Here is a 24659-nt window from a genome sequence, read left to right on the forward strand (position 1 = left end):
TGGCTAGCGGGCGGGCCTGGAGGCCTGGGTTTTAGGACGCTGGCAAGCAGCCGGCGGGACAGACTGACGTGTGGTTGCATCGCAGGAGGCGCATGGCGGGGATGGCGCTGGCACGGGCCTGGAAGCAGATGTCCTGGTTCTACTACCAGTACCTGCTAGTCACGGCGCTTTACATGCTGGAGCCCTGGGAGCGGACTGTGTTCAGTATCCTGCCGGGGCTGCTGGAGCGGGTGCCGGGGTGGGGCGCGGGCCTCATCCTCCCGGGCCCAGGGCTTGGAGTTGGGGGCGGAGAGGCTGGATCCGCTGGGGACTCGTTTCCTCGCCGCGGGCTCGGGGTGGTGGTGGCTTGGAGTTCGGGGACGGTGCTCGTGCGGGTAAGGAAGGCCAGAACTCTTGAGATCCGGGGTCTCTCATGAAGTCATTAGACTCTAGGTAGAATCGTCTTTATTTCTGGAGGAAATCCCCGAGGGCCATGTCTAATCCGGTATGTCCTCGCCTCTACTTCAGCCGCGCCTGCCTTGATTCAGTCCCCAGTTCTTGTGGGAGGCAGAGACTTGTAAGTGGAGCTTGTCGCGCCCGGCTTGGACGCATTTGACCTTTAACTGTCCCTGATTTAGCTGGCTTTGGACCCATTAACAATTCTAATTAGTTTACCACTTTTTAACCAGGTTGTGAAATGGTGCCTTTGGCACTCCAATACAATTTTTGGAAAGAGTTTTAAAGTTATTGTACCTTTATGGTCTTCAAGATGGCAGTTTTAAAAGTGTTGTATTTATTACTTCTCTGCACCTTAGGTAGAAGTCGTGCCCGAAAAGGAATTTGTTTAGAAAAGGATTTTGTAGTTTGAAACTGTTTTGGTGGATAGGAAATAAATTCTTATTAAGGACTATTAAGCGAAGCAACTGTGCTAAGTAAGCACTTTGGATGTCTTACCTCATCTAATTTTCACAACCCTGGTGAGTAACTCAAGGTTGTGAAGGTAGGTTCTTTGAAGTCTGTGCTGTTTTTGTCTCCAGTTGTAAATGCTGACATCCCTTGGTGATATTATTCTTGCAAAGTAAATACTAATAATGAGATCTGATTTTTTTTTCTCAACTCAGGGGCTAGTATGAATTAAATATTTTAAGTTACAGGTTTATTTCATTCAGGCTCTTTCCTTTCCATTGTGTTTTAGTTGGAGTAGCATACTTCAGAACAACTTTGAAAATACATTCTTTCATTCCAATGATTAGCTGAGGCAATTTAATTCCAAGTCCTGTAAAATGTTTTGGTATTGAAATAGTATACCATTGTAGTCAAATTTGTCTTTTGTTTCAGCACTTTTGAAGAATTTTAGCTGCTTACAGGACGGTTTGTTTACTTATTACTGTTGGCATTTCTTTCTAAACCTGGAACTTCATAAACAGGATGCATATTTTGAGTTTAGACTTTGAATATAAAATCTCCTCTGATTTCTAGCACCATTTATTTCTAGCTGCAGTTTGATCTCTATCTTTAGGTTTGATCTCTCTCTTTAGGTTTGATCTCTATCTGTAGGTCAGGGCTTATGAGATCATGCTTGTAAAGTGTATGTTTATTCAAATGCACATTTAATTGAAATATCTCAGTAGAAGCAGGTATCTTGACTCACTTAAAATCATCTTACAGTTTAAAATTTAAGCCATGTTGGGATAAATCAAAATTCTTTAAATTCGAGGTAGAATGTAGAATCAAGTTATAGAGTCTCGTATAGATTTTATATGTAAAATCTTTTGTTGGCATACAGATAAATGCTACAGTATCAATGGTGTTGTTTTTTTCTGATTATGTTCTAGTAGTAATAGTGTCCCTATTACTTACCTGTGCTGTTTTGGAGATGCAGAAATAAATTATGAAGGGACATGTAGTGCTTCTGTAGATTTTTGCCTTTGATGTTTTTGACTTCTCGTTGATTTATGGGGTCAAATGATTAATTTTTAAAAGAGTAGAACTGTAGTCAGCTGGCATCTAGTACTGTAAAATGTTAGGATTTTAAAGCTCAGGTTCAAAACATTTATTTCAAAGATCATATTATTGAAGTTAACTTAGCCTAGAAATGCAATCCTTTGATATAAGCCAATCTTAAATTACTGTCAGCTGTTGTATTTATTGTATTCCATGTCAACTTCTAGAGTTATTTTAGTGGGGTATTTCATTGTTTTGTAGCTTGGAACAGCAATTTGAGATTGAATCCTCATTCTAGCTCAGAGGAAGGAACTGAATGAGAAAGCTGGATTGTTTCCCCACTTTCCAAAGACTTAACTGTGAAGTGGTTTGAATTTCATAAGTTCACTAATAATTAATAAGAACTATTTTGGGGCCAGTTACATGGTTTTGGAAAAAGGGATACTTTCTATAACTTTAAAAAAATTATTTTGGGGACTGGGGTGTAGATCAGTAACAGAGTCTATGCTTAGCATGTGTGAGGCCTTGGGTTTAATTCCCAGCACCAAAAACAAAACAAAAAATTATATGGAACATGATCATGACTACTGTAAACCTAAAATTTAATGTAGGAGAAATTTGATTCTGTCTCAGAAGGTTTTGGTCTGTGAGTTAGAAGTCCTGGACAATGGAAACTAATTTCTTAAAGAAGTTAAATGTATTTGTTTACATTTTAACTCTATAAATCCTTTAATAATTTGAAGTTGCTATTTTAGGTAAAACTGATAGTCTACTATAATTATTTCTGCGTACTTTCTAGAGGCATCATGGAACATCTGCTTGGATGTTTAGAAATTATTTATATCTCTGTTTTTTCCTAAATCAAAGAGTTAGAAGTTAGTTAAAAGCTGTTATAAGTTGAAAGTCAACCCCAATCAAATGTGTTTGAATTTATTTATAAAATTGTGATAAAAAAGAAGTTTAGGGGCTGGAGTTGTAGCTCAGAGGTAGAGCGCTCACTAAGCACGTTGAGGTGCTGGGTTCGATCCTCAGCACTACATAAAAATAAATAAATAAAATAAAGCTATTCTGTCCAACTTACTAAAAAAATATTTTTAAAAAAGTTTAAATGTTAAAAAAAAAGAAAAAACAAAAACTTCAAAATGTAATATTTATTTATTGTGTAGCTGAGGCTCAAATCCCGGACCTCACATATATTAGGCAAGCCCTCTACTATTGTGTTGTACCCCCAGCCCTAAAAATAGGTTTTTAGAAATGTATCTATTGTATCAAGTCAGACACACTGTAAGTAGTTCTTAAAACAGTAAGATTTGTAAGTGAATTTTAAAAATCCTTCCATGATAGGGACTGTAACCTAAAGTTTTATTTTCTGTCTTCTGATACTACATTTAAAATGAAAAGTTAATAAACTTTTGGCTTGTCAAAAATATTTTAACTTTTTAATGTGCAATAGTTTTTTATTTTATGAAGAAGCGGGCCCTCCTGCATTAAGACAGAAGATACCAATAAAAAAAATCTCAGTGCCTCTAATAGGGAGGTTGAGGCAAGTTCAAGGTTGGCTGAGGCAACTTAGCTAGACCTTGTTTCAAAATTTAAAAAAGAAAAAGAAATAAAGAAAGAAAAGATCTGGGAACTTGGCTTGGTGGTAAAGCTCTCCTGGCTTCAATCAAAAACACACAGCCACTTTTACATATAGCAGTGACTAGTGTAGGAGTCCTACCATAGTTCCAGAGCTACTGATCTTTCAGGAGGGAAAATTTTTAACTTTGAAACTATTAAATGTTTCAAGCCTCCCTTCCTTCCTGGCAGCCAAAGACAGGAAAGGAAAAGACCAGGTTTTGTAACAAAGACAAGTTTTTCTAACTGGTAAGAATAGAAGCCTCCTCCACATACCCCCATGTAGAGCCTCATGGAAAGAATAACATTGTAACCATGCCTGTTGAGAGAGAGGTGGACAAATTAAAAATAGCTTGTCAATATAATTTCAATCTTAAGTATGTTATTTTAACCTTGTTAAAAAATAAAGTCACATTAATCTGTAATTTATTACTGGGTTCTATTTGTCATTTCTCTGCTACTGTTTGTTTTCATGGCTTGTTTTTTCTTTTCTTTCTTTTTGTGGTGCTGGTGATTAAACTCAGGGCTTGTTTATGCAATGCAAGTGCACCACTGAGCTACAGTCCCTGCCCTTCTGTGATATTTTGTATTTCTATTTATTTTAAGCAAAACATGGTCAGCTTCTTTTTGGTTTATTGTTGGGAACTAGATTTCCCCTGAAAGACAGTCCTTGTTTCTTCAAAAGATTAAAAAAAGGGGCTGGGGATGTGGCTCAAGCGGTAGCGCGCTCGCCTGGCATGCGTGCGACCCGGGTTCGATCCTCAGCACCACATACCAACAAGGATGTTGTGTCTGCCGAGAAGTAAAAAATAAATATTAAAAATTCTCTCTCTCTCTCACTCGCTCTTTAAAAAAAAAAAAAAAAAAAAAAAAAAAAAAAAAAAAGTCAGGTAATGGCCTCCTTGCTGGCTTGTTAAAAAAAAAAAAAAAAAAAAAGATTAAAAAAAATCACAATGTTGAGTATTTACTTGAAAATCATTTGTTATTTATTTTGTGCTAGGAATTGAACCCAGGGCCTCATGCATGCTAGGTATTTTATTAGTTAGCTTTTTTGGAGCTGTTACTAAAAAGACTTGACAAGAAAATTTAAAAGAGGAAATGTTTATTTTGGGGATCACAGTTTCAGAGGTCTGATTTCATAGATAACTAGCTCTATTCATCTGGGCTCGAGGTAAGCAGAACATTATAGCAGAAGGGTGTGGTGGAAACGCAAGTTTGGACATGGCCACCCAGAAGCAGAGAGAGCTCTCTTTATCAACACCAAGTAAACCCTAAAGGTATGCCCCCAGGGACCCACCTCCTCCAGCCACACCCTCGCCTTCTATTACCACTCAGTTGATTCCTATCTGGGGATTAATTCACTGATTATGTTAAGGCTCTCGTAACCCAATCATATGACCTCCAAACCTTATATTGTCTCACTCAAGAACTTTTTGGGGACAGCTGATTTCTAAACCATACACTAGATAAGTGCTTTACCACTGAGCTTTTATTTTTAGTTGTAGTTGGACACAATACTTTTATTTTATTTATTTATTTTTATGTGGTGCTGAGGATCGGACCCAGCGCCTTGTACATGCTAGATGATTGCTCTGCTGTTGAGCCACAATCCCAGCCCCCCATCCCCATTCCTTTTTAAACTTTTATTTTGAGACAGGGTCTCACTAAAATGTCTGGAGTGATCTTGAACTTTTAGTTCTCCTGGCTGAGCCTCCTGAGTAACTGGGATTGCAGATCTGAGCCACTGCACTTGTCTGAAAAACATTTGTTTATATTATTGGTTTGTCATTTTAAAGTAATCGCAAAAGTATCTGGGAGTGAGGAAGAGACCTGATCCCCTCCCCACCCCTATCCCCCAGTCCTGAGGATTGAACCCAGAACATTGAGTATGCAACCACCAAGAGACCTGATTTTGAACCACTTTTAGAGTATCTTTGGAACTTGGCTGATTAACAGAATTCGGTTCTCAGAATTCAAATTTTAAAAAACCTAGAAACTACCATGGATTGGAAAAACTTCTTTGATGTATCAAAGCTGTTAACAAAATTTGCATTGCTCTGTTTCTCATTAATAAAATAGGTATGTTTGCTGGACTCTGTATTCTACAAGTATTATGTGCCTTCTCTTTGCCAGATGCTATTCTCAATCCTAGAACTGTGAATAAAACATATTTTCTTCTACTGCTTCTAAAAAAGTAAATAAGTCTGTTAGTTGTTGTAATTATTATGGATAAAAATAAACCAGAAAGTGATGGGAAGTAAGGAAAAGGGAGTGTTTTTTAATTTTAGCTAGAATGGTTAGGAGGGGACATTTGGAAATATTTAATCAGGGAGAGAAATTCAGAGGAATGCTGAAGCATTCCAGGTAGAGGGCACAGTTAGTGCAAATGCCCCAAGGCATGAACAAGTCTGGCCTGTTTCAGGAATAGCAAGAATAATGTGGCTGGAGCCTGGTGAAGAGCTGTGTGTGTGTGTGTGTGTGTGTGTGTGTGTGAGAGAGAGAGAGAGAGAGAATATAACTGAACAAGGTCCTGTTAGCTGCCACCTAATAGAGTCAAGGAATCAAGTGTGAGGAAGAAGGAAAGAACTTTATCAGCAATAATCCAGCATTTTGAAAGATAGTTGGCTCTTGCCTTCCAATGATCCTTTACCCCTTAGGGAGATTCTCCTTAGGGAGAATCTTTTTTTATAATTTTTCAAGGGAAGATATGCGGGTACCAGACAGGTGGGTACCTCAGTTGTTCAGCGTTTCAAAAGTAGCTTCTTCTGGAGGGTAGGCTGTGTACTTCTTATCTTGTTCACTATATCGATGGGAGTTGCAGTACAGTAGATCCAAAGAAGGAATCAGTGATCAGACTTTCTGTGTTTTTGATTAAAGTGGCCTTTGTCTGGTTTTGTTGTTGCCATTTGTGGACATTTGCCCTTCCCAGGTGTGACCTGTAACTTGGGACTAGGGAGTGTTTGGGGAGGGAGGACTTTATGCATTTCTAATTGGCTTTAGTGTGCAGTTAATCGGTAAGAGATCGGGCAAGAAGAAGACAAGAGAAACTTCTGAGAATTGGGTCTTGATGAGGTGGAAGACTAATGTATGCATTCAGGTACTTAATCTGGAGAAGATTTAAAGTATGCTGGAGAATGTGTCTAGATTATATGCATATAGTGTGCCATTTTGTATAAGGAATTTGAACATTCTCAGACTTTGGTATCTGAGGAGGTCCTGGAACCAGTTCCCTACACATAGGGAGGGATGACTGTAATTTTTTTTCTATGAGACTCAAAGCTGTTTTCATCTTAAGTGGGGAAAAAAATACAACCAATAGATAGTTTTTCCTCCTTCATTTTTTGGTTTACTATCCAGAGTTCTGTGGTATGTTTCCAGGAAGATACATGTTCTTAGATATGCGTTCTTAGAGTGACCCTTCTGTATTGTTGGCTAAGGGACCTAGGCAGCAGGTGCTTTGTGATGCAGGGCAGGAAGAGCATGATGCACTGGGAGTGCACAGAGAACTTGCAGTGAGGTGTGTGTGTGTGTGTGTGTGTGTGTGTGTGTGTGTTTTGCAGATAGGGAAGAAAGTGCAGACTGGCTGTAGAGGTGCTTTGGGATAGCAAGAACTTCAGTCTGCATAGCTGGAGCACACATTCTTTAAGGCAGAATAGATAGGAAATAAGGTTGAAAAAGTAATTTGGGCCATTCATCAATTTAACAAATACAGTTGGCCCTTTGTATCTATGGGTCCTATAACCATGGATTCAGCCAACTGCAGATTGAAGAGGTAGCTGGTGACAGTCTTCTTTCTGCCTCAGTCTGAGCCACCCTGGGTTGGCTAATGACACCAGCTTTTTGTGCATCTCTCCTGAGTCACTTTGTGAATACATGGAAAATATATATTTATTTTTGGTACCAGGAATTGAACCCAGGAGCACTTAACCACTGAGCCATATCCCAACCTTTTTATATTTTATTTAAGACAGGGTCTCACTAGATTGCTTAGGGCCTGGCTAAGTTGCTGAGACTGGCTTTGAATTCATGTTCCTCCTGCCTCAGCCTCCCAAGCTACTGGGATTACAGGCTTGTGTGCCCAGCTGTAAAATATATACTTAATAGATGTTTTGGTGTATATGGTTTGGTGAAATCAGTTTTTATAAGCCAAAAAAGAGATGTTTGAAGAATACATTTTGCTGTGCTATCATTGGAAGTACTGATAATGATTGGCATAATTTCCTACAATTAAATTAGTATCTCTGCCTATTTTCTGTTTATATGCTATTTGTAAATAGACTCAGCAAACGAAACTGATGAAGAAAACCCCACATTTGGCTGGTGGGCACTTTTCAGTCACAATATGATGTTTCTGTCTGTGTCAAAGCTTCCCTTGAGCTAGTCAATAACGGGAATTATTAAAACCTCAATTCACCAGAGACTTTTGCTAGAACTTCTCTCTTATTGAACTCCTATTTTGAAGAAAACATATATATATATATGGAATTATCTGAGACTTTAATAGAGTTCCAGTAAAAATCAGTGTGTGATAATTAGGCTGAATTCTCAGTATCATAGAAAGTTCCTTCTAGAAAAAAATATTCTTGGGGCTGGGGATGTGGCTCAAGCGGTAGCGCGCTCGCCTGGCATGCGTGCGACCCGGGTTCGATCCTCAGCACCACATACCAACAAAGATGTTGTGTCCGCCGAGAAGTAAAAAATAAATATTAAAAATTCTCTCTCTCTCTCTCCTCTCTCACTCTCTCTTAAAAAAAAATAAAAAATAAAGTTCATCTGGCAAATAAAAAAAAAAAAAAAAAAAGAAAAAAATATTCTTAGTAAACTTAATGCCTTTTAGACTTTTATCAAGATATTTTTAATCAAAATGTGATTTCAGAATAACCTTAAAATAATCTGAACATTTTGTATTACCTTCAAACTTGAATAGAAAAAGATCACCCCCCCACCCACCCCAGAGATCTTTACTCTTCCATTTTTTTCTGCCTGTGCCTTTGGACCTTCCCTTTGTAGAAACAAATGCAGCTTTCTGTGGACTGAGTGGGGGAAGCAGAGGCAGGAATAATTGTAACTGATAAATTAATGTTCTCAATCTTCCAGCCCCAGTGGTCTTCAGGCTTTTTTTTTTTTTTTTTTTAAACCTCCTCAAAGAACAAAAAAGCGTGGACTGTGCATTGCCTTGGGTGTTTAAGTTGACAAGTGAATCTTGGCTTGAACTTTCTCTGATAGAAATTAAGGTTGTGTTTGCCTATTTGACTTCACAACAAAGACTGGCTTTGCCAATTGGTTACATGCTGAATATATATTTTTTTATGACCTGTATGAGGAAAAAAATGGCTTCAAGTTTTAACAAAATGTACATTTTTAAAATACATTTATGAATGCCACATGTCTCACAAATTTCTAGATGGATATGTAGACAAGACTTGGTGTTGAAATAGATGAGGCTTGGTGCTATGCCAGAAACTTGTTATCTGAATGAAACAAAGTGCAATCCAAGTTAGTTATTATCCCTCTGTGTGGTGTCCCAGAGGTTATTTTATACCCCAGGAAAATGTTCCATTGTGAGATTCAGGAAATAAAGTGGGAAAAGTACAATTATAAGGGGGGTTGGGTAGGAGAACTAGCAGTGCCACAGCAGTTCTCAGATCTGCTTTAGGAGAGGATAGTGGGAGCACTGAGTAGATTCTCAAACTACCATAACATCTCGTGTTGTCAACTCCATGACTCTAGAGCTTTAATTTAAAGACACCTGCTCTAACTCATTTCATAGTGCTTTTATATTTGGCTGGACAAGTGAAAAGGTTAGACTATCCCTTAACTGTATTCCGTAGAATATTATAACTTTTTCTTTAGTAATTATCAGCAAAGGTGAGAAATAATGAAAACCATGCTTAGCAAGGTCCATACCAGGACAAGCAGGGAAGGTCCTGGTGATTAATGGTGGTAGGGACTGAACACACATCCATATTCTACCTCTACTACTTCACTTTAGAAATCCTATGTAATCTTTTAAAATATTTATAGACTCTAGACTTTGAGTGTTGTAACATTATGGCACCTAGGAGATAGATAAGACAGATTCTTTTGAAAAAAAAAAAATATATATATATATATTTTTTTTTTAAAGAACACACTCAGAATTCTTAAATTTAATAATTAAAACTCTGTTCCAGAAGATCTACTTGGTAGAGTGTATACATTCACATATAGGAATGCTTAAACATGGTTATAGAATGATAGAAAGATAAAATTTATGATCAGTTGTTATGAGAAATAGAAGTTTTACTGAAACAAGAATTTTGGTCATCATGAATGAGTTATATGTGTTTCTGGAAAATTCCAAAATAATAGGGCTTATGGGAAAACAGTATTGAGGCAGACCACTGAAAATCTGTGCAACTTGGTAACCAAGCAATAACAGAAACAATAATTGGCATCTTGGGGGAAACATAGATAACCCAGGCAGGCAACTCAGTGTGGCTGGAAGCTGCCCTAGGGGACATTAAAAATGCATTGGACCAAGTTGATTGGAAATGTTGATGGTAGATGCTGATGTAATGCATAGTGTGGGCTGCCACTGAGACTACCTACACAGGAGGCAGTGCCACCAGCCATTAACAGAGCTGTGCTGGCCTGGAGGTATGTACCTCTCTGGAGAGGGGCCCAGGTGAAATGCTAATTTCTAATTTTCTAAAACAGAATTGAAAAGACTTCTGCCTGGACAGCAACTGAGCTGAGAGGTGTTTCCTGTTGAATGTTATAAATCTTTTCCCATTAATCTGGCTTCCCTAGCTGATGCAAAATTCCATGTGAAACAGTACAGTTCCTATACCATACCAGTTATAAGTGAGCTAATGATGTTCCAGAATCAGATACTGCAGCAGAACAGATTGTATTTCATTGCAGACTGGGATTTTTTTCCCCCCTTGACACTGGGACTTGAAGTCTTCATGAAGGTGGTAGAAATAATCAATAAAATTATACATCCATTGTAACCTTAGTGTCACTGGAATTGGAGCTATAAACTATTTCCGGGATTTCAATTCAGAATGAAAATTTCAGTTCGTGATCATTGCTCATTTCAGCAGCATGCTTTTTTTGTTTGCGTAGTTTTTTTTTTTAAAGTTTGTCATCAAGTTGTGATTACTAAAAATAATATCCTTACTTAGGCTTGTACAGTCAACACACTACAGAAAGTCCACAGAATGGGCTTGCTAAAGTGACATCCTTTAATATGATTTAAGAATAGCAGATTGGTTAACATTCACAGGACTATAACAGTGTCAGTGTATTCCATTTGCTTTAATATAAGGCAAATAGAAAAGTCAAGAGATAGGCAATATATTTGGGAAAAATAAACTTTGTTAACGTTTATGTTGGGGGGTGATCTCAATTTTTTTTTTTTAAGTCAAGGAAAAGAATTATAGTAATAAAGATTTCCTGTTTGGAGCTTCATTCAGTAGCCAGCAATAGCTTTCACTTTTTTGTTGTTTTTTGAAGTACTGGGAATTGAACCAAGGAGTTTTCTACTAATGAGAAACTACATCCCCAATTCTTTTTATTTTTATTTTGAGCAGGGTCTCCCTAAAGTTCCCAGACTGGCCCTGACTTTCCATCTTCCTTCCTCCTGAGTTGCTAGGATTACAAGTGTGTGTCACTGGCCCAGCTAGGGCATTATTTGCTTTAGAGTAAACTGCCTGTGATAATACTTTGTTAACTGCTGTTCTTTTTTTTTTTTTTTCCCCCATTAAATTGGTTCCTTGTGAGGTATGGTGGTACACACCTCTAAGTCCAGAGACCTAGGAGGCTGAGCTAGAGGATCACAAATTGGAGTCTAGCCTGGCCAACTTAGCCAAACCTTGAAAATAAAAAGGACTTCGAAGGTAGCTCCGAGGTAAAGTGCCCCTGGAGTTCAATCCCAGTTCTGCTCCCCTGCTACAAAAAAGAAGTGGTTCTTTAAGATAAATCATATTTATAAAAATTGTTGAGTATTTCTAAGGATAAATAGCATCTTAGACTTGATTTTACAAAAGGAAGTTGACTAATACCAAATTGCTTTTAATGTCATTTTTGCTTTTCTAGGTGACCAATTCAGAGACTTAAAGCATTGAATTTTTTTTTTTTTTTTTTTTTTTTTTTACTTTAGTGAAGAAGTATAACTTCTACCATTGGAACAGCCCCTAGCCTTTTCCCGATGAGAAACTACTTTAAATTTTCCAAAATCTTATGAAATACTAAAATCAAGTTTGGAGTTACTTTTTAGGACAGGAAATATTAGTTTCTGTGGTCTTACTTCTGTTGTACTAAGCTTAACTTTTTAAAACATTTCCTTTCTTTGTTACAGGAATTTTTTTTTTTTTCCCTCTCATTTGAAGTTGCTGGGACAAGAGCCGAGGACAGCTCTTTTACGGGCAAAACAACAACAAAGCCTTTATTTTTTCTTATCCAGCTGGATAACTTATTAGCTTATTAGTAGTTGGGGATCTCTTTTAAAGAAATGGCAAACAACATGCAATTATATGGTTTCATATCTATTTGTTTCTATAACCAGTCACCTCATAAAATATTTATGTTATGTTCAGGTTGTAAATAACCTCTGATTGTTCATTCAGCCCTTGAACAAACATTTATCTTCAGTGCCTGCACATACCCTGGCACATTATCTGTTTAGTTGTGAAGTGATTTATGAAGCATCTACTTTATCAAACAATGCAGCACAGCTGGAAGCTCAGGCTCTCTCTTGCTCTCAAACACTTACAATTCAGCACTGGAGACGGGTCATAACCACACTAGAACAGTCCGTTTTTTTTTTTTTTTGTTGTTGTTATATGGTAGATTGTACTGTTATTCTCTATTGCTTGAATCTTAGAGCCCCCTCCTGAAAATAAATCTGACTAAATTATATGTAGCTACTGTAATTTATATAAAGAACAGTAAGCATTTGGTAAATAAATTATTTCTTTGTGTATTACATTTTACTGTGTGTGTCTTATATAACACTGTTTGATTTTTACATTTTGTCTTTGTGAATGTCTAGAATGAATAGGAAGATTCCTTTAGGGATGATTGAGAGGTGCTACCCAAATGTCCTCTCTAGACACATGAGATTCTGAAATGTCTGTAAAGGAAGGGACTTCATTATATGAAGACACTTAGGCCCTGAGAAAATTTGACATCCCACGATTAAATTATAAACCAATAACAAATTAGTAACAGTGTAACCTTGGGCAATTCCCCAGCAGAGGTCTGAGTCATGATGGTAATGCTGAAACCCTGGGAGAGCAGTTTTAGGAAGGGTTATATTGTCTTCTTTTGCAGAATAGATCCAATTCCAAATTCTCACACCAACCCTGAGAGATAGGAGACTGATGACCCAGAGTTTTTGGTATATGCATGGATGAACAGATCATGATTCAAATCTAGGTGTCCTCCAGTGCCATGTTGTTCTTGGTATTCATTTCTTGTACTTCACAGAGTGTTGAGAATACTTAAAACTTTGAGAGGGAGGTTATAGAATGAGATGGACCGAGAAATCCACTTAAGTTCCAGGGAGCAAATTATAACCAGTGAACTATAAATGGTGTATCTTTATCTCTGTAAGAATGCTTCTAAGGAGATGAAGGTCACATGTTCCCCAATCTTACAAATGTCACAATAAAACCATTGTCTAAGAGTGTCAATAGAAACTTCCACTTTAAATGGCGCCAAGCATAAGCCTAGGGAATATTCAACTTAGTGTATTGGAGCTGTTTCAACTACATGACTAAGATTGCTTAAATTGATTTGTAGTAAGTTACTTATCTCTGGGCTGGGGCTGGGGCTCAGTGGTGGAGCGCTTGCCTAGTATGTATGGGGCACTGAGTTTGATCCTCGGCACCACATATAAATAAATAAATAAAATAAAGGTATTGTGTCCATGTACAACTAACAAAAATATTTAAAAAAAAAGAAAGTTACTTATCTGAAGTGCCTTCTTTTTCATTTTTTTGCAAGGAGATTTTTAAGGCTTGTAGAAATTCCTTACTGTTCCCTTCCTTGTCTACTTGTTTACCTGGTGTGTGTTGCTATATATAGTTGAGTCAATTTTAAGTATTCTGTTATGGAGGAGAGTTTTAGGATAATTCTTTAGAATAATTTTGAAGTTTAACTTGTAGAAAACTTCCTTTTGTAGACTTAGGTTATTATGATTCTGGAATAATCAAGATAAATAGGATCAGAGTATAAAAAATTTTTTTGGGGGGGTACTGAGAATTATGTCTGAACTGAACTACATTTCCAACTCTCTGTGCTCCTCTCTCTCTCTCTCTCTCTCTCTCTCTCCATGTATGTGTATATATATATATATATATATATATTTTTTAATTTATTGTTTTGGCACTTAGGATTGAACCTACAGGTGCTTTGCCACATCCCCAGCCTTTGTTTTTTGGAGACAGGTTCTCACTAATTTGCTTAGGGTCTTGCTAAGTTCCTGAGGCTGGCCTCAAACTTTTGATTCTCCTGTCTCAACTTCCAGAGTCAGTGAGATTATAGACATGTGCTGCTGCATCCAGCTTATAGAAATACTCTTGAGGAGACACAGATGAGCATTCATTTCTCTGGATAAAGGTTTAGGTTAAGTTTTTGTTTTATTTATTTATTTATTTACTTATTTTAGCAGGATATGAGTTGGTATTTGGATTCAGATTCAGGTGACTTTCAATAACTTCTCTTTGCCTTATCCAAAATTGATAGTTCTCTGTTCTGTTCCCAAGAGTGAAGACTTTCTGTTTATTTTGCAGTAATAAACTAGGTCCAAATGTATCTACCCTAAATTTTGTAAAGGAAGAGGATAATTCACACACAACAGTTTTCAGACTAGTACCACGTGCTTTTTCATTTTTCCTTTATAGTTCTTATTAAGGAAACTAGGCATACCAAAACAAAAACAACAAAACAAACAAAAAAACTGATAAACATAATATAATGAATGTGTACTAACTAGCTAAAGAAAAACATATATTACTATATATTTGAAGTCGCCTGTATCTCCCTTTTCAGTTGCTTCTCTGTCTCCCTGTTCACCTCACCAAGTAACCACTCTCCTCAATTTACCATTTATTTCTTATAACTTTTACTCCATATGCATGCTTCACAACATAATGCCATATACAATCTTGAACTCTAGTATCTTAGCTAAAAATCTTTTCAAGTTCTGATAAGTTCTTGTTTTGCTTAGAAAAAAACATGATGTTTATATGCATATAAAAAATTTAAAATCCTGATAATTTAGTGTTCACAAAATTGAGTTTAAATTTCAGATTCTTATGTTATAGTGGAGTAATCTCTATTTAGCTAATTTATACATGTTCTTTAGTGGATATATTCTCCAAACTAAATTAAAGAATGGTAGTGCCAAAAAAGTTATGTAGTTTAACTATTTAAGTGACTGTCTTATAGTAATCAGTCCATCATTCTTTTGAATTCGAGCCTATGACCTGAGGCTTATTACTACATTACTTTCATTTGCTCAGTGTTTATATTTAAAGACTTACATAAAAGTCTTTGAAAAGCTAAAAAGTATATTTTTAAAAACTTCTTTTCTGTAGTTGTAGATGGACAGCATGCCTTTATTTTATTTGTTTATTTTTTTATGTGGTGCTAAGGATTGAACCCAGTGTCTTACACATGCTAGGTAAGTGCTGTGCCACTGAGCCACAGCCCTAGCCCCCCAAAGTATTCTTTTTTTTTATAATTTATTTTTATTATTATTATTTTTTTTTGGCGGACACAACGTCTTTGTATGTGGTGCTGAGGATCGAACCCGGGTTGCTCGCATGCCAGGCGAGTGCGCTACCGCTTGAGCCACATCCCCAGCCCCCCAAACTATTCTTAAATACAATATTGCCTAGACACTGATTTGTTTTCTTTTTTGTAGTCATTATCAAGTTTGCCAGCCACAAAAATATATGGATTATGGGCTGGGCATGGTGGTGCATGCCTAAAATCCCAGTGGCTTGGAAGACTGAGGCAGGAGGATTGTGAGTTCAAAGCCAGCCTCAACAACTGCAAGACACTAAGCCATTCATTGAGACCCTGTCTCTGAATAAAATACAAAATAGGGCTGGGGATGTGGCTCAGTGGTCGAGGGTCCCTGAGTTCAATCCCTAGTACCTGCCCCCCAAAAAATGTATGGATTATGTAGAACGTATAATCCATATAATTCATAATAGTGAATATAGGATCAAGTGAATATTCCTTGAGAAATTTCTTATTCATAAAATATTTATTAAGCAATTGTTACTTTAGATGCTAAAGATACAAAAATAATATGTTTCTGTGTTCAAGGAACTGCTAATTTAGGTGAGATAAATATACTTGCAAATAGGTCATGAGGGGTGATAAGTGCTGTTTTTCATGAATAAAGAGCTATGTAAACATAAGGAAGTAATTAGTTCTGCCAGGAGTTTGGGGTAAGGATGGAAAAATTTTGAGTGTTTGGGAAGGGCTCACAACAGGAGTTAGCTGAGTTCTAAGAATTACTGGGTTTACCTAAGGGAATTAGGACTTTTCAGAAGTAGGAAGATAGTATAGTTTAGTTGTTAAGAGCACAGATATTTGGAATCTAACTGATTTTTTTTGGAACTGGCTTCATTACTTACTTTGACATTGAGGATGTTAACTTGTATTGAATGAAGTGCTTAACACACGTTAGACATTCATGGAATGAAAGCTATTGCTACTACTGTTATTCATTATGATTAGATTGTAAGCAAAGTCAGAGGAGTATGAAAATATATTGAGGCCAGATGTGGTGGTACATGCCTTTGATCCCAGTGGCTTGGGACACTGTGGAAGGAGGATTGCAAATTTGAGATAAACTTTAGCAACTTAGTGAGCCCTAAGAAACTTAGCAAGACCTTGTCTCAAAATCAAAAAAAAAGTTGTAGCTCAGTGGTAAAGCACCCCTGGGTTCACTCCCTAGCACCAAAACAAAAAAGAAAATGCATTGAGATTCATATAACTTGGCTATGAGTAGGATGTGTATCTCAAAATTAAAAAAAAAACAAACAAAAAGGACTGGGAATGGCTCAGTGATTCAACCCGTGGTTCCAAAAGAAAAAAAAAAAGAAAAGCAGCATGGTAGATGTGATTGGCCTGATCCCCCTTTACCAGCTGATGTACCTATCCCCCAGCTCCTGTGAGTGTTGTCTGCTCATGCCTTATAGCTGACTCTTTTCAAGCATTGTCTTCTGCTAAGTCAGCTTTCTTGCTCAAGTGGATTTTCCTTACCCCATTCTGTGGTTAATGATTCATAGAAAAGGGATCCAAAAGTTCAGGCCCCTCACAAGGCCATGCCAACTTAGTAGCACAGTGCATGCTCTTGAGTGCCCTGCAGAAACTAAGACCCCATCCCAGCTTAGTTTATTCCCCTTGATCTACTTGCTTCTCTTCTTCTGAGATCAGTTCCTCAGTCTCTTCTATTGCTGTGAACTTCCACATAAGATAAATACCTGGGTCTAGACTGTAAAGGTTCTTGAATGCTTGCTTTAGAATTCTAGGTGCCATCCTTTAGGCAGTAGAAAGCCTCATGAATTTCACAAAATTCACTTTAGTAAAGAGGGGCAAGAAGCCAAAAATGGGAGAATTTTTTTTTTTGTTCTGGGGATTGAGATTTGGAAGCACCAGTCCTTTTTATTCTTTGAGAGAAGGTCTCCCTAAGTTGCTAGGGCTTCACTAAGTTGCTAATGCTGGCCTTGAACTTGTGATCCTCCTGCCTCAGCCTCCATGTACCACCACTCCTGGTGGGAACTTTTACGTGATCTAAGTAAGGAATGATAAATGTCTCAATCAGTTGTCATTGATTGGGGGAGGGGAGATAAGATATGAGAGTTACTCATGGGGTTACAGAAGAAATGAGGTCTTAGACAATTTAAATATGAGGAGAAGAAATCAAAGATGCCTCTGAGCAAATGAGTAGGTAAATAGTTATATGAACTGAAAAAATAGAACTCAAAGGAACTGGTAGTTTTGGAGTTAATGAGTTTAGTTTTGGCTGTCTTGAATTTAAGGTATCCTGTGGAATGTCATATGGTAGAAATGTTCAGTAAGTTAAGTAGGAAATGTCTGTCAGTTGTGTGGAACATGGGGTCAGGTCAACAACACTAAGGTGGTGGTTTTAGTTGTAAGGGAGTACAGGGCTCAAGGCAAAACCCTGGGAGCCCCATTTTTATCATTTAGAATGCTTTCAGCTCTATGTAACAAAGAAAAATCTAATGTTCTGAGTCTTCTTTCCTCATGCAGTAAAGGTGATTCCATTGATTCCAGGATTCCATTTGCAAACTGCATATTCTAGAGGGGGAGAGAGCAGTTGGTTCCTGAATTCCTGGCAGAAGTCCTAAGCTTTGAGCTAATCAGTTTTGAGGAAGCTATTGCTGTCAAGAGAAGGGGATATTCTAATTGGTTAAGATCAATCAGCGGGCTGGGGTTGTGGCTCAGGAATAGAGCACTTGCCTTGCACATGTGAGGCACTGAGTTCGATCCTCAGGGAGGGAGGGAGGGAGGGAAGGAAGGAAGGAAGGAAGGAAGGAAGGAAGGAAATTGTGTCCATCTATAACTAAAAAAAAATTAAAAAAAATAAAAAGATCAATCAGGGCTTATCCCCAAAGATGCAATAGGGTTAGGCATGATTAGCTGCATGCCTATGATCCAGTTACTTGGGTAGCTGAGACAGGAGGATCTCAAGTTTGAGGCCAGCCTTGGCACCTTGGTGAGACTCTATCTCTCTCTTTTTTTTTTTTTTATATAATATTTTATTGTTGGTTGTTCAAAACATTACATAGTTCTTAATATACCATATTTCACAGATTGATTCAAGTGGGTTATGAACTCCCATTTTTACCCCGTATACAGATTGCTGTGTCACATCAGTTACATTTCCATTGATTTATAAATTGCCTTTCTAGTGACTGATGTATTCTGCTGTCTATCCCATTCTCCACTGTCCCCTCCCCTCCCCTCCCCTCTCTTTTTTTTTTTTTTTTTAAGAGAGAGAGAGAGAGGAGAGAGAACCCCCTGATATTTATTTATTTATTTTTTTTAGTTTTTGGCGGACACAACATCCCTCTTTGTATGTGGTGCTGAGGATCAAACCCGGCGGGCCGCATGCATGCCAGGCGAGCGCGCTACCGCTTGAGCCACATCCCCAGCCCGAGACTCTATCTCAAAACAAAAAATTAAAAGGGCTGGAGATATAGTTCAGTGGCAGAGGGCCACGGGGTTCATTTCTTGGTACCATGAGCAAACCCCTGCCCCACCCCCAAACAAAAACAAAAACAAAAGCATGATGTGTTCAAGGAGGGTGCAGTGTATGGAAGAAAGGTACAAACTTCACCCCAGTCTTATACGCAAGGGACAGTCAGGAGAAAAGAGCCAGTGACACAGGAAAAACAGTGATAGAGAGGGGAAGAGAGACCTAGAGAAGTGCCTAGTGTTAATTCAGAAAGCCACTGGATTTGACAGTAGGTCACTGGTGATCGTAGAGCGATGTCCACAGCCTGGAAGGGCAGAACTCAAATGGTTGTCCAGCTAAATATGTGATAATGGTAGGGAAGCAGCAAGTGTATAATTTTTTGTATGTTTGTTTTAAGGTGGTAAATAGAAGGAGTAGTTAATGAAGAACTGGATTAGGACAAATTAAAGTATAAATTTTGATTATGGACTTGGCATGTTTTCTGAATGAGGTGAAGAATTTAGGGTTTGAACCTTGGTTTGACCTCTAAACACACTTTTCTGCATGCCCTGAGATAAGTCACTGTTTTCTCAACCTCTGGTGAGTAATAACCATAATAAACATTTCATAGGAAAGCCATAGAGTTAAGCACGATAATGTTATGTGAAGAATATTTGTCAATGAAACTGTTATACAAATATTAGCTGGTAGTAAGCACATTGTTTATTTAAACCCTATCTTCTTATAAGAATGTAAGTTATTATAGAATACTAGTATGTAGGACTGAAAGGCTTATGAGGGAGGGAGGGAGGGAGGAAGGGAAAAAAGGAGAGAGAATAAATGAGTATGAATGAGTGAATTAATGAAACATGGCCATAGTTCAGAAGCAGTTATTTCTTTTAGCATTCCTTCTTAACTTTGAAAAGTCAAAAGCCCTTAGGTTTTACATGATTTGTTTTTACACAGTATCTTATTTATTTATTATAATTTTTTTTTTTTTTTAGTTGTAGATGAACACACAGTATCTTTATTTATTTTTATGTGATGCTGAGGATCGAACCCAGGGCCTCACGCGTGCAAAGCAAGCACTTTACCACTGTAGGTACAACCCCAGCCCAGATTTTACATGATTTTTGTTAGCAATATTTTGTGTGGCTCTGGAGAGGGGACCCTTGTTGACTTGCTACTTTTTAGTTCCTTCCGAAATGAGCAGAAACAAAGTGAATAATGGTTATTGTATAGGTTACCAAGATGACTTTAAATTTTTTTTTTTTTTTTTTGGTGATTGTAGATGAACAGCATGCTTTTATTTTATTTTATTTTTATGTGGTGCTAAGGATCAAATCCAGTACCTCACACGTGCCAGGCAATCTCCCCAGCCTCCAATGTGATTTTTTTTTTTTTTGTTTGAAGCTGTTGCAGAGAGTAGCAATAGTAATAACAATGTTTAATAGTGATAATAATAAGTGATTGATGGTAACTGGTGCTATCACTTTGTTATGTCACTAAGTATATAATTGACTTGTAGCTTTTTCTAACTCCATTGTCAGTACTTTCAGTAATGTTATCTGTCTTCTTCTTTCTTCCTCCTTCTTTCCTTCCCTTCTCTCTTCTTTTCTCTTCCTCTGTCTTGGCATTGAACCCAAGGACACTTTACTACCAGGTGGGGTCTCACTAAGTTGCTGAGGCTGGCATAGAAATGAGAAGTACTAAGCGAATGATTACTTCAACATGAAATGGTTATTGAAGAAGTTGTGTGATTTTGTTTTAAATAAACTAAGAAAAATAATAAGTTTCCTTAACTAAAACTCAGATTCCATGCTGGTTTCCGTTGTGGGGATGGCACTGTACACTGGATACGTCTTCATGCCCCAGCACATCATGGCGATTTTACACTACTTTGAGATTGTTCAATGACCACGATGTAACCAGGATCTAGAGGTTCCTTGGGGAAGATCCACCCTATGAAGTTGGAATGAGACTTCATCAGATGTCATAAGAAACTCTACCAGATGTCAACATAACCAACCTTATAAATACAGAGACTAAGATCCATGAGTAGAACAGGAAAATCATCCTGACTCATGTGTTGTGTTCTTTATTTTTAATTTTAAAAGAGGCTCTTGTATAGTAGTTTTTGTCTATTTTAACATTGTAGTCATTTGTACTTTGATATCAGTATTTTCTTAACCTTTGTGACTGTTTCAATATTATCCTGTGAAAGCTTTTCTTAATGTAACTTTGAGTACATTTTAATTGCCTTCTATTTTTAAAACCCAAAGTCATTAGTTGGGCTCTACTGTTCTTGCTATTGTATGGCATATACATCTGCCTGGATATATTTTTACTCTTGACCAAAGTTTTGTAAGAAACAATACACGATTTGGGGCCAGGGGCGTGGGAGGGAGGATATTTTATTGAAGAACTACTTACAAAAGACTTCTGTAAGCTTGAACTCAGGAGTACAGTTTAGCTATCTAGATTGTTAACAGCTTTTGCTTTAAAACTATTCAAGTGTTTCTTAGCAATGAAAAGTAAAAGATCTTGCTAAAATTAAAATAAGGAACACTTTACCTTTTAGATATTTATTCATTATGTAGACTTATTTCTAGAAAACTTTGGTGATGATTCTTGACAACAGATGGTTAAGTAGCATTATTATGTAATGCTTGTATATACTGTAGAGTTTTTAATAGAAGGTAAATCAGTTTCCTCCAAGGGCCACAATTAACAGTATATGTATTTCCTTGAATTTAGTTTTCATGATTGTAATGGGTGCTGCAAATGCATTTGCACTTTGCAATAAGATGTGATGAGATGAATTGTTAAAAACTATAGCAGCAAAAAGAAGTGTAAATTTGGTTAAAATTCTTTCACTCTTTGTATTTTTTTTTAAGATTTTTATTCCTTAAATGTAAAATGATACCTAATTTTTTGATGTAAGCTCATTAAATTCAAAGAGAAGAAAAATCAGCTAATGTAGTGGCATGTCTTTTTTCCATGGTTTAATATTGATCTAGTAGTTGTATTTCTTTTTTTTTTTCTTTTTTTTTTAAATATTTTTTTATTTTTTAGTTCTCGGCGGACACAACATCTTTGTTGGTATGTGGTGCTGAGGATCGAACCCGGGCCGCACGCATGCCAGGCGAGCGCGCTACCGCTTGAGCCACATCCCCAGCCCTAGTAGTTGTATTTCTGAGTTGATTGCTGTGGAGGATCAGAGAAGCAAGTGAGTATAAGTTAGATTATATATTTTAAGATAGCATAAGTTTTGCTAATTTTAAAGACTGCAGGTATTGTTGGCCCTAGATTTTAAAGGCTAGAATTTTGAAGTGCTTTCCAATTCAGAGGCCTCAAATAATATGCAACACTTGAGTTTTTTTTTTTTTAAGAGCTCATCTGTATCATCCCAATTAGATTGGATAATATAATATAAACCCAATATGGATTATATGTTACTATTTAGTTTTGAAGTAGTTAAAATTGGTTAAGGTTTTATGAGCTGTATTCATACTCTTTCAGGTCAAATAATGAATTTGAAGATTTAACTTGGGATTTGTTGAATTAATGTTCAAATTTGCCATTCCTCTATTGTCCCCCCAAAAGAACTACTGATAGGGCTAGGGTTGTAGCTCAGTTGGGGAGCAATTGCCTGGCATGTGTGAGGCACTGGGTTCAATTCTCAGCATCACATATAAATAAATAAATAAAGGTTAATCAAAAACTTATTTAAAAAAAAAGAACTACTGATAAGTGGATACCTAATATTCCTTGGTGTGTCGAAGACAGGATAAAGTGAGAATCACTAGTTTAGGTGGGTACTGGATTCTCTACCTGGTCCTCAGAACTTTTTAATTTGTCCTCACTCTGCTGAAATCAATTAAATTTCTGTTGCATAGCTGATGATTGAGTTTTTTTTTTTTTTTTTGCCTGTGAGATATGTGGAAGATCAGTTTAGTCTTACATGAAATCCTGAGAAAGTTTAGACCGAAATAGAAGAGTGTCCATTGAAAGGTGATCAGGGAAGTATATTCTCAAATGGCTAGTTTGTTGGTTGGTAAATAAAAAAATGGGGAGATAATTTCCACTTTCTTTGTTTAAAATATTTATAATTCTCTTCATGGCCTGCTTGTCTTTCTGAATATCTTGTGAGAAGAGGTACTGACTACCTTAATTCAGGTGTTTTTTCAAGGATCAAGATGAAGAAGATGGATATAGACGGTGTCTCCCTCCAGAGCAAAGGGCAGGTTTGCTTAGATCCTTGTAAGATAGAGGATTTCTCTTCCTGGAGAAAAGGACATTTAAAAAGATTTACGTTCCCTGTACTCAGAATTCTTTTCCTGTAATGCAACCTTCTGCTTATGCAGGTTATATTGCCCCTTGGGAATTGGGGCTTGGGAACCAAAAATAACACTTTAATACTTTGGCTATTGCTCTGATTAATAAAGTCCTTTGTCTTTGACCTTGGAATCTCACATTTTCTGCCAGCATATACAAAACTTGTCAGGCTAACTTGTTAGCTTGTGAGTAGAGTAAAATTTCTGACCCTCCACAATTATCAGTTTTGGTGGTGAGGATGGGATATCGAAAGATAATGGTCATCTGGAAGAGGAAGAATAACAAATGAGATTTGGAGAGGAGACAACTCTTAGGATTCAGTGCTAAATGCTTTTGTCCAAGTATTGGGTGGGTTAGGAGAAAAAGGATCCCCCAATAGTCTGCTTGTTGTAGTGAGAAGGAAGGAAACAAGCTTCCTAAATGGTGCCTTGGTGGCTGCTCATTCTTTGCTGGTAGAAGGGATCTTATCACAGTGGGACAATAGGCTCTACTGCCTTTAACTAAGGGAAGTGTGTCTATGGCTGCTCAGCCAAAGAATCCTGAAAGTTGAAGTAAATAGTGTCTGCAGGGAGGACCATACTATTCAGCAAAGACCTTGGGTGTTCTGAAAACCTTGGAAGCTAATTCAGGTAAGCCATGAATGAGTGGCAATTTGAAACGGAAATTGAACTTGAAACTTAAGTTTCATTAAAGAGAGCTGCTCTTTTTCTCTGTCCTCCCAATCTCTCCCTTGCCTTCTATCCTAACCTGAGCTTCATGAAGGAGACAGATGGTTACAAATGAGACCCAATGCATACCTGCTCAAGTGTGTTGGAGAATTTTTGCAAAGGGGAGAAATTAAAACTTATGGCTGTATTGGATATAGCTATACAAGGCACTAGCTTTCCCTGTGGGATGATGGGGCATCTTCGTTCAATTGATTGGATTTGAGCAACAGTTGCAGTGGCAAAGGGAAATTAGTGTGACCTTGTTGCTTGAGGCCTTAGTATACTATAGCTTTTACATGAATGTATAATTGGTATTTGTTTTACATGCTTATACTTTGAATGATTCTAAGTGCCAGAGATGATCCTTATAATTCTCTATGTACATAGAGAAATGTTTGTACCTTTGGGTCCCAACAACTAGAACAACTCCTTTGAACTACAAGTTTTTGACTATGACTTTACCATTTTGCTGGTAAAAAAGAAGCATCCTTTATCTGGAGGCACCCTTTGAAGATTTTGACTCCTTGTCCCTCTTATATGTCTTTGAAATATCCCCCTTTTGAAAAGCATCTATTAGCATGCCTCCGGGCTCTTCTCCAAACTGATACATGGAGGTTTTGTCACTCTGGCATGATAGTCCCATTTTTTAGGTGAGTCAACTGGACTCAAGACAAGGTGAGCAAGGGCCAAAGAAAGTCATTGTCAAATGGAAATGTCATATTCAAGAATATAGCTGATCTGGTTCTAGCAACTTCTCAGTTTTACATGAAAAAGTAGCCACTGTTCTGCTGGGGATATTTCATTGCTTATTCTGCTGCCTGAGGCAAAATTGCTGGTTCAATGGGGACTTCAATTCATAAAGT

At 37.3% G+C, this 24659-nt stretch overlaps 1 protein-coding gene across 1 annotated transcript; it reads left to right on the forward strand.

Annotated features, from left to right (window-relative positions):
• Positions 1-21721, forward strand: SPTSSA (serine palmitoyltransferase small subunit A). The gene is made up of 2 exons (XM_081291315.1): positions 1-204; positions 20565-21721. The coding sequence occupies exons 1-2, from the start codon at positions 93-95 to the stop codon at positions 20666-20668; spliced, it is 216 nt and encodes a 71-aa protein (XP_081147441.1). The 5' UTR covers positions 1-92; the 3' UTR covers positions 20669-21721.
• Positions 21722-24659: the final 2938 nt, after the last annotated feature.

The sequence above is a fragment of the Spermophilus citellus genome, assembly GCF_964194105.1.
Source record: "Spermophilus citellus genome assembly, chromosome: 4".
Taxonomy (NCBI): Eukaryota; Metazoa; Chordata; class Mammalia; order Rodentia; family Sciuridae; genus Spermophilus; species Spermophilus citellus.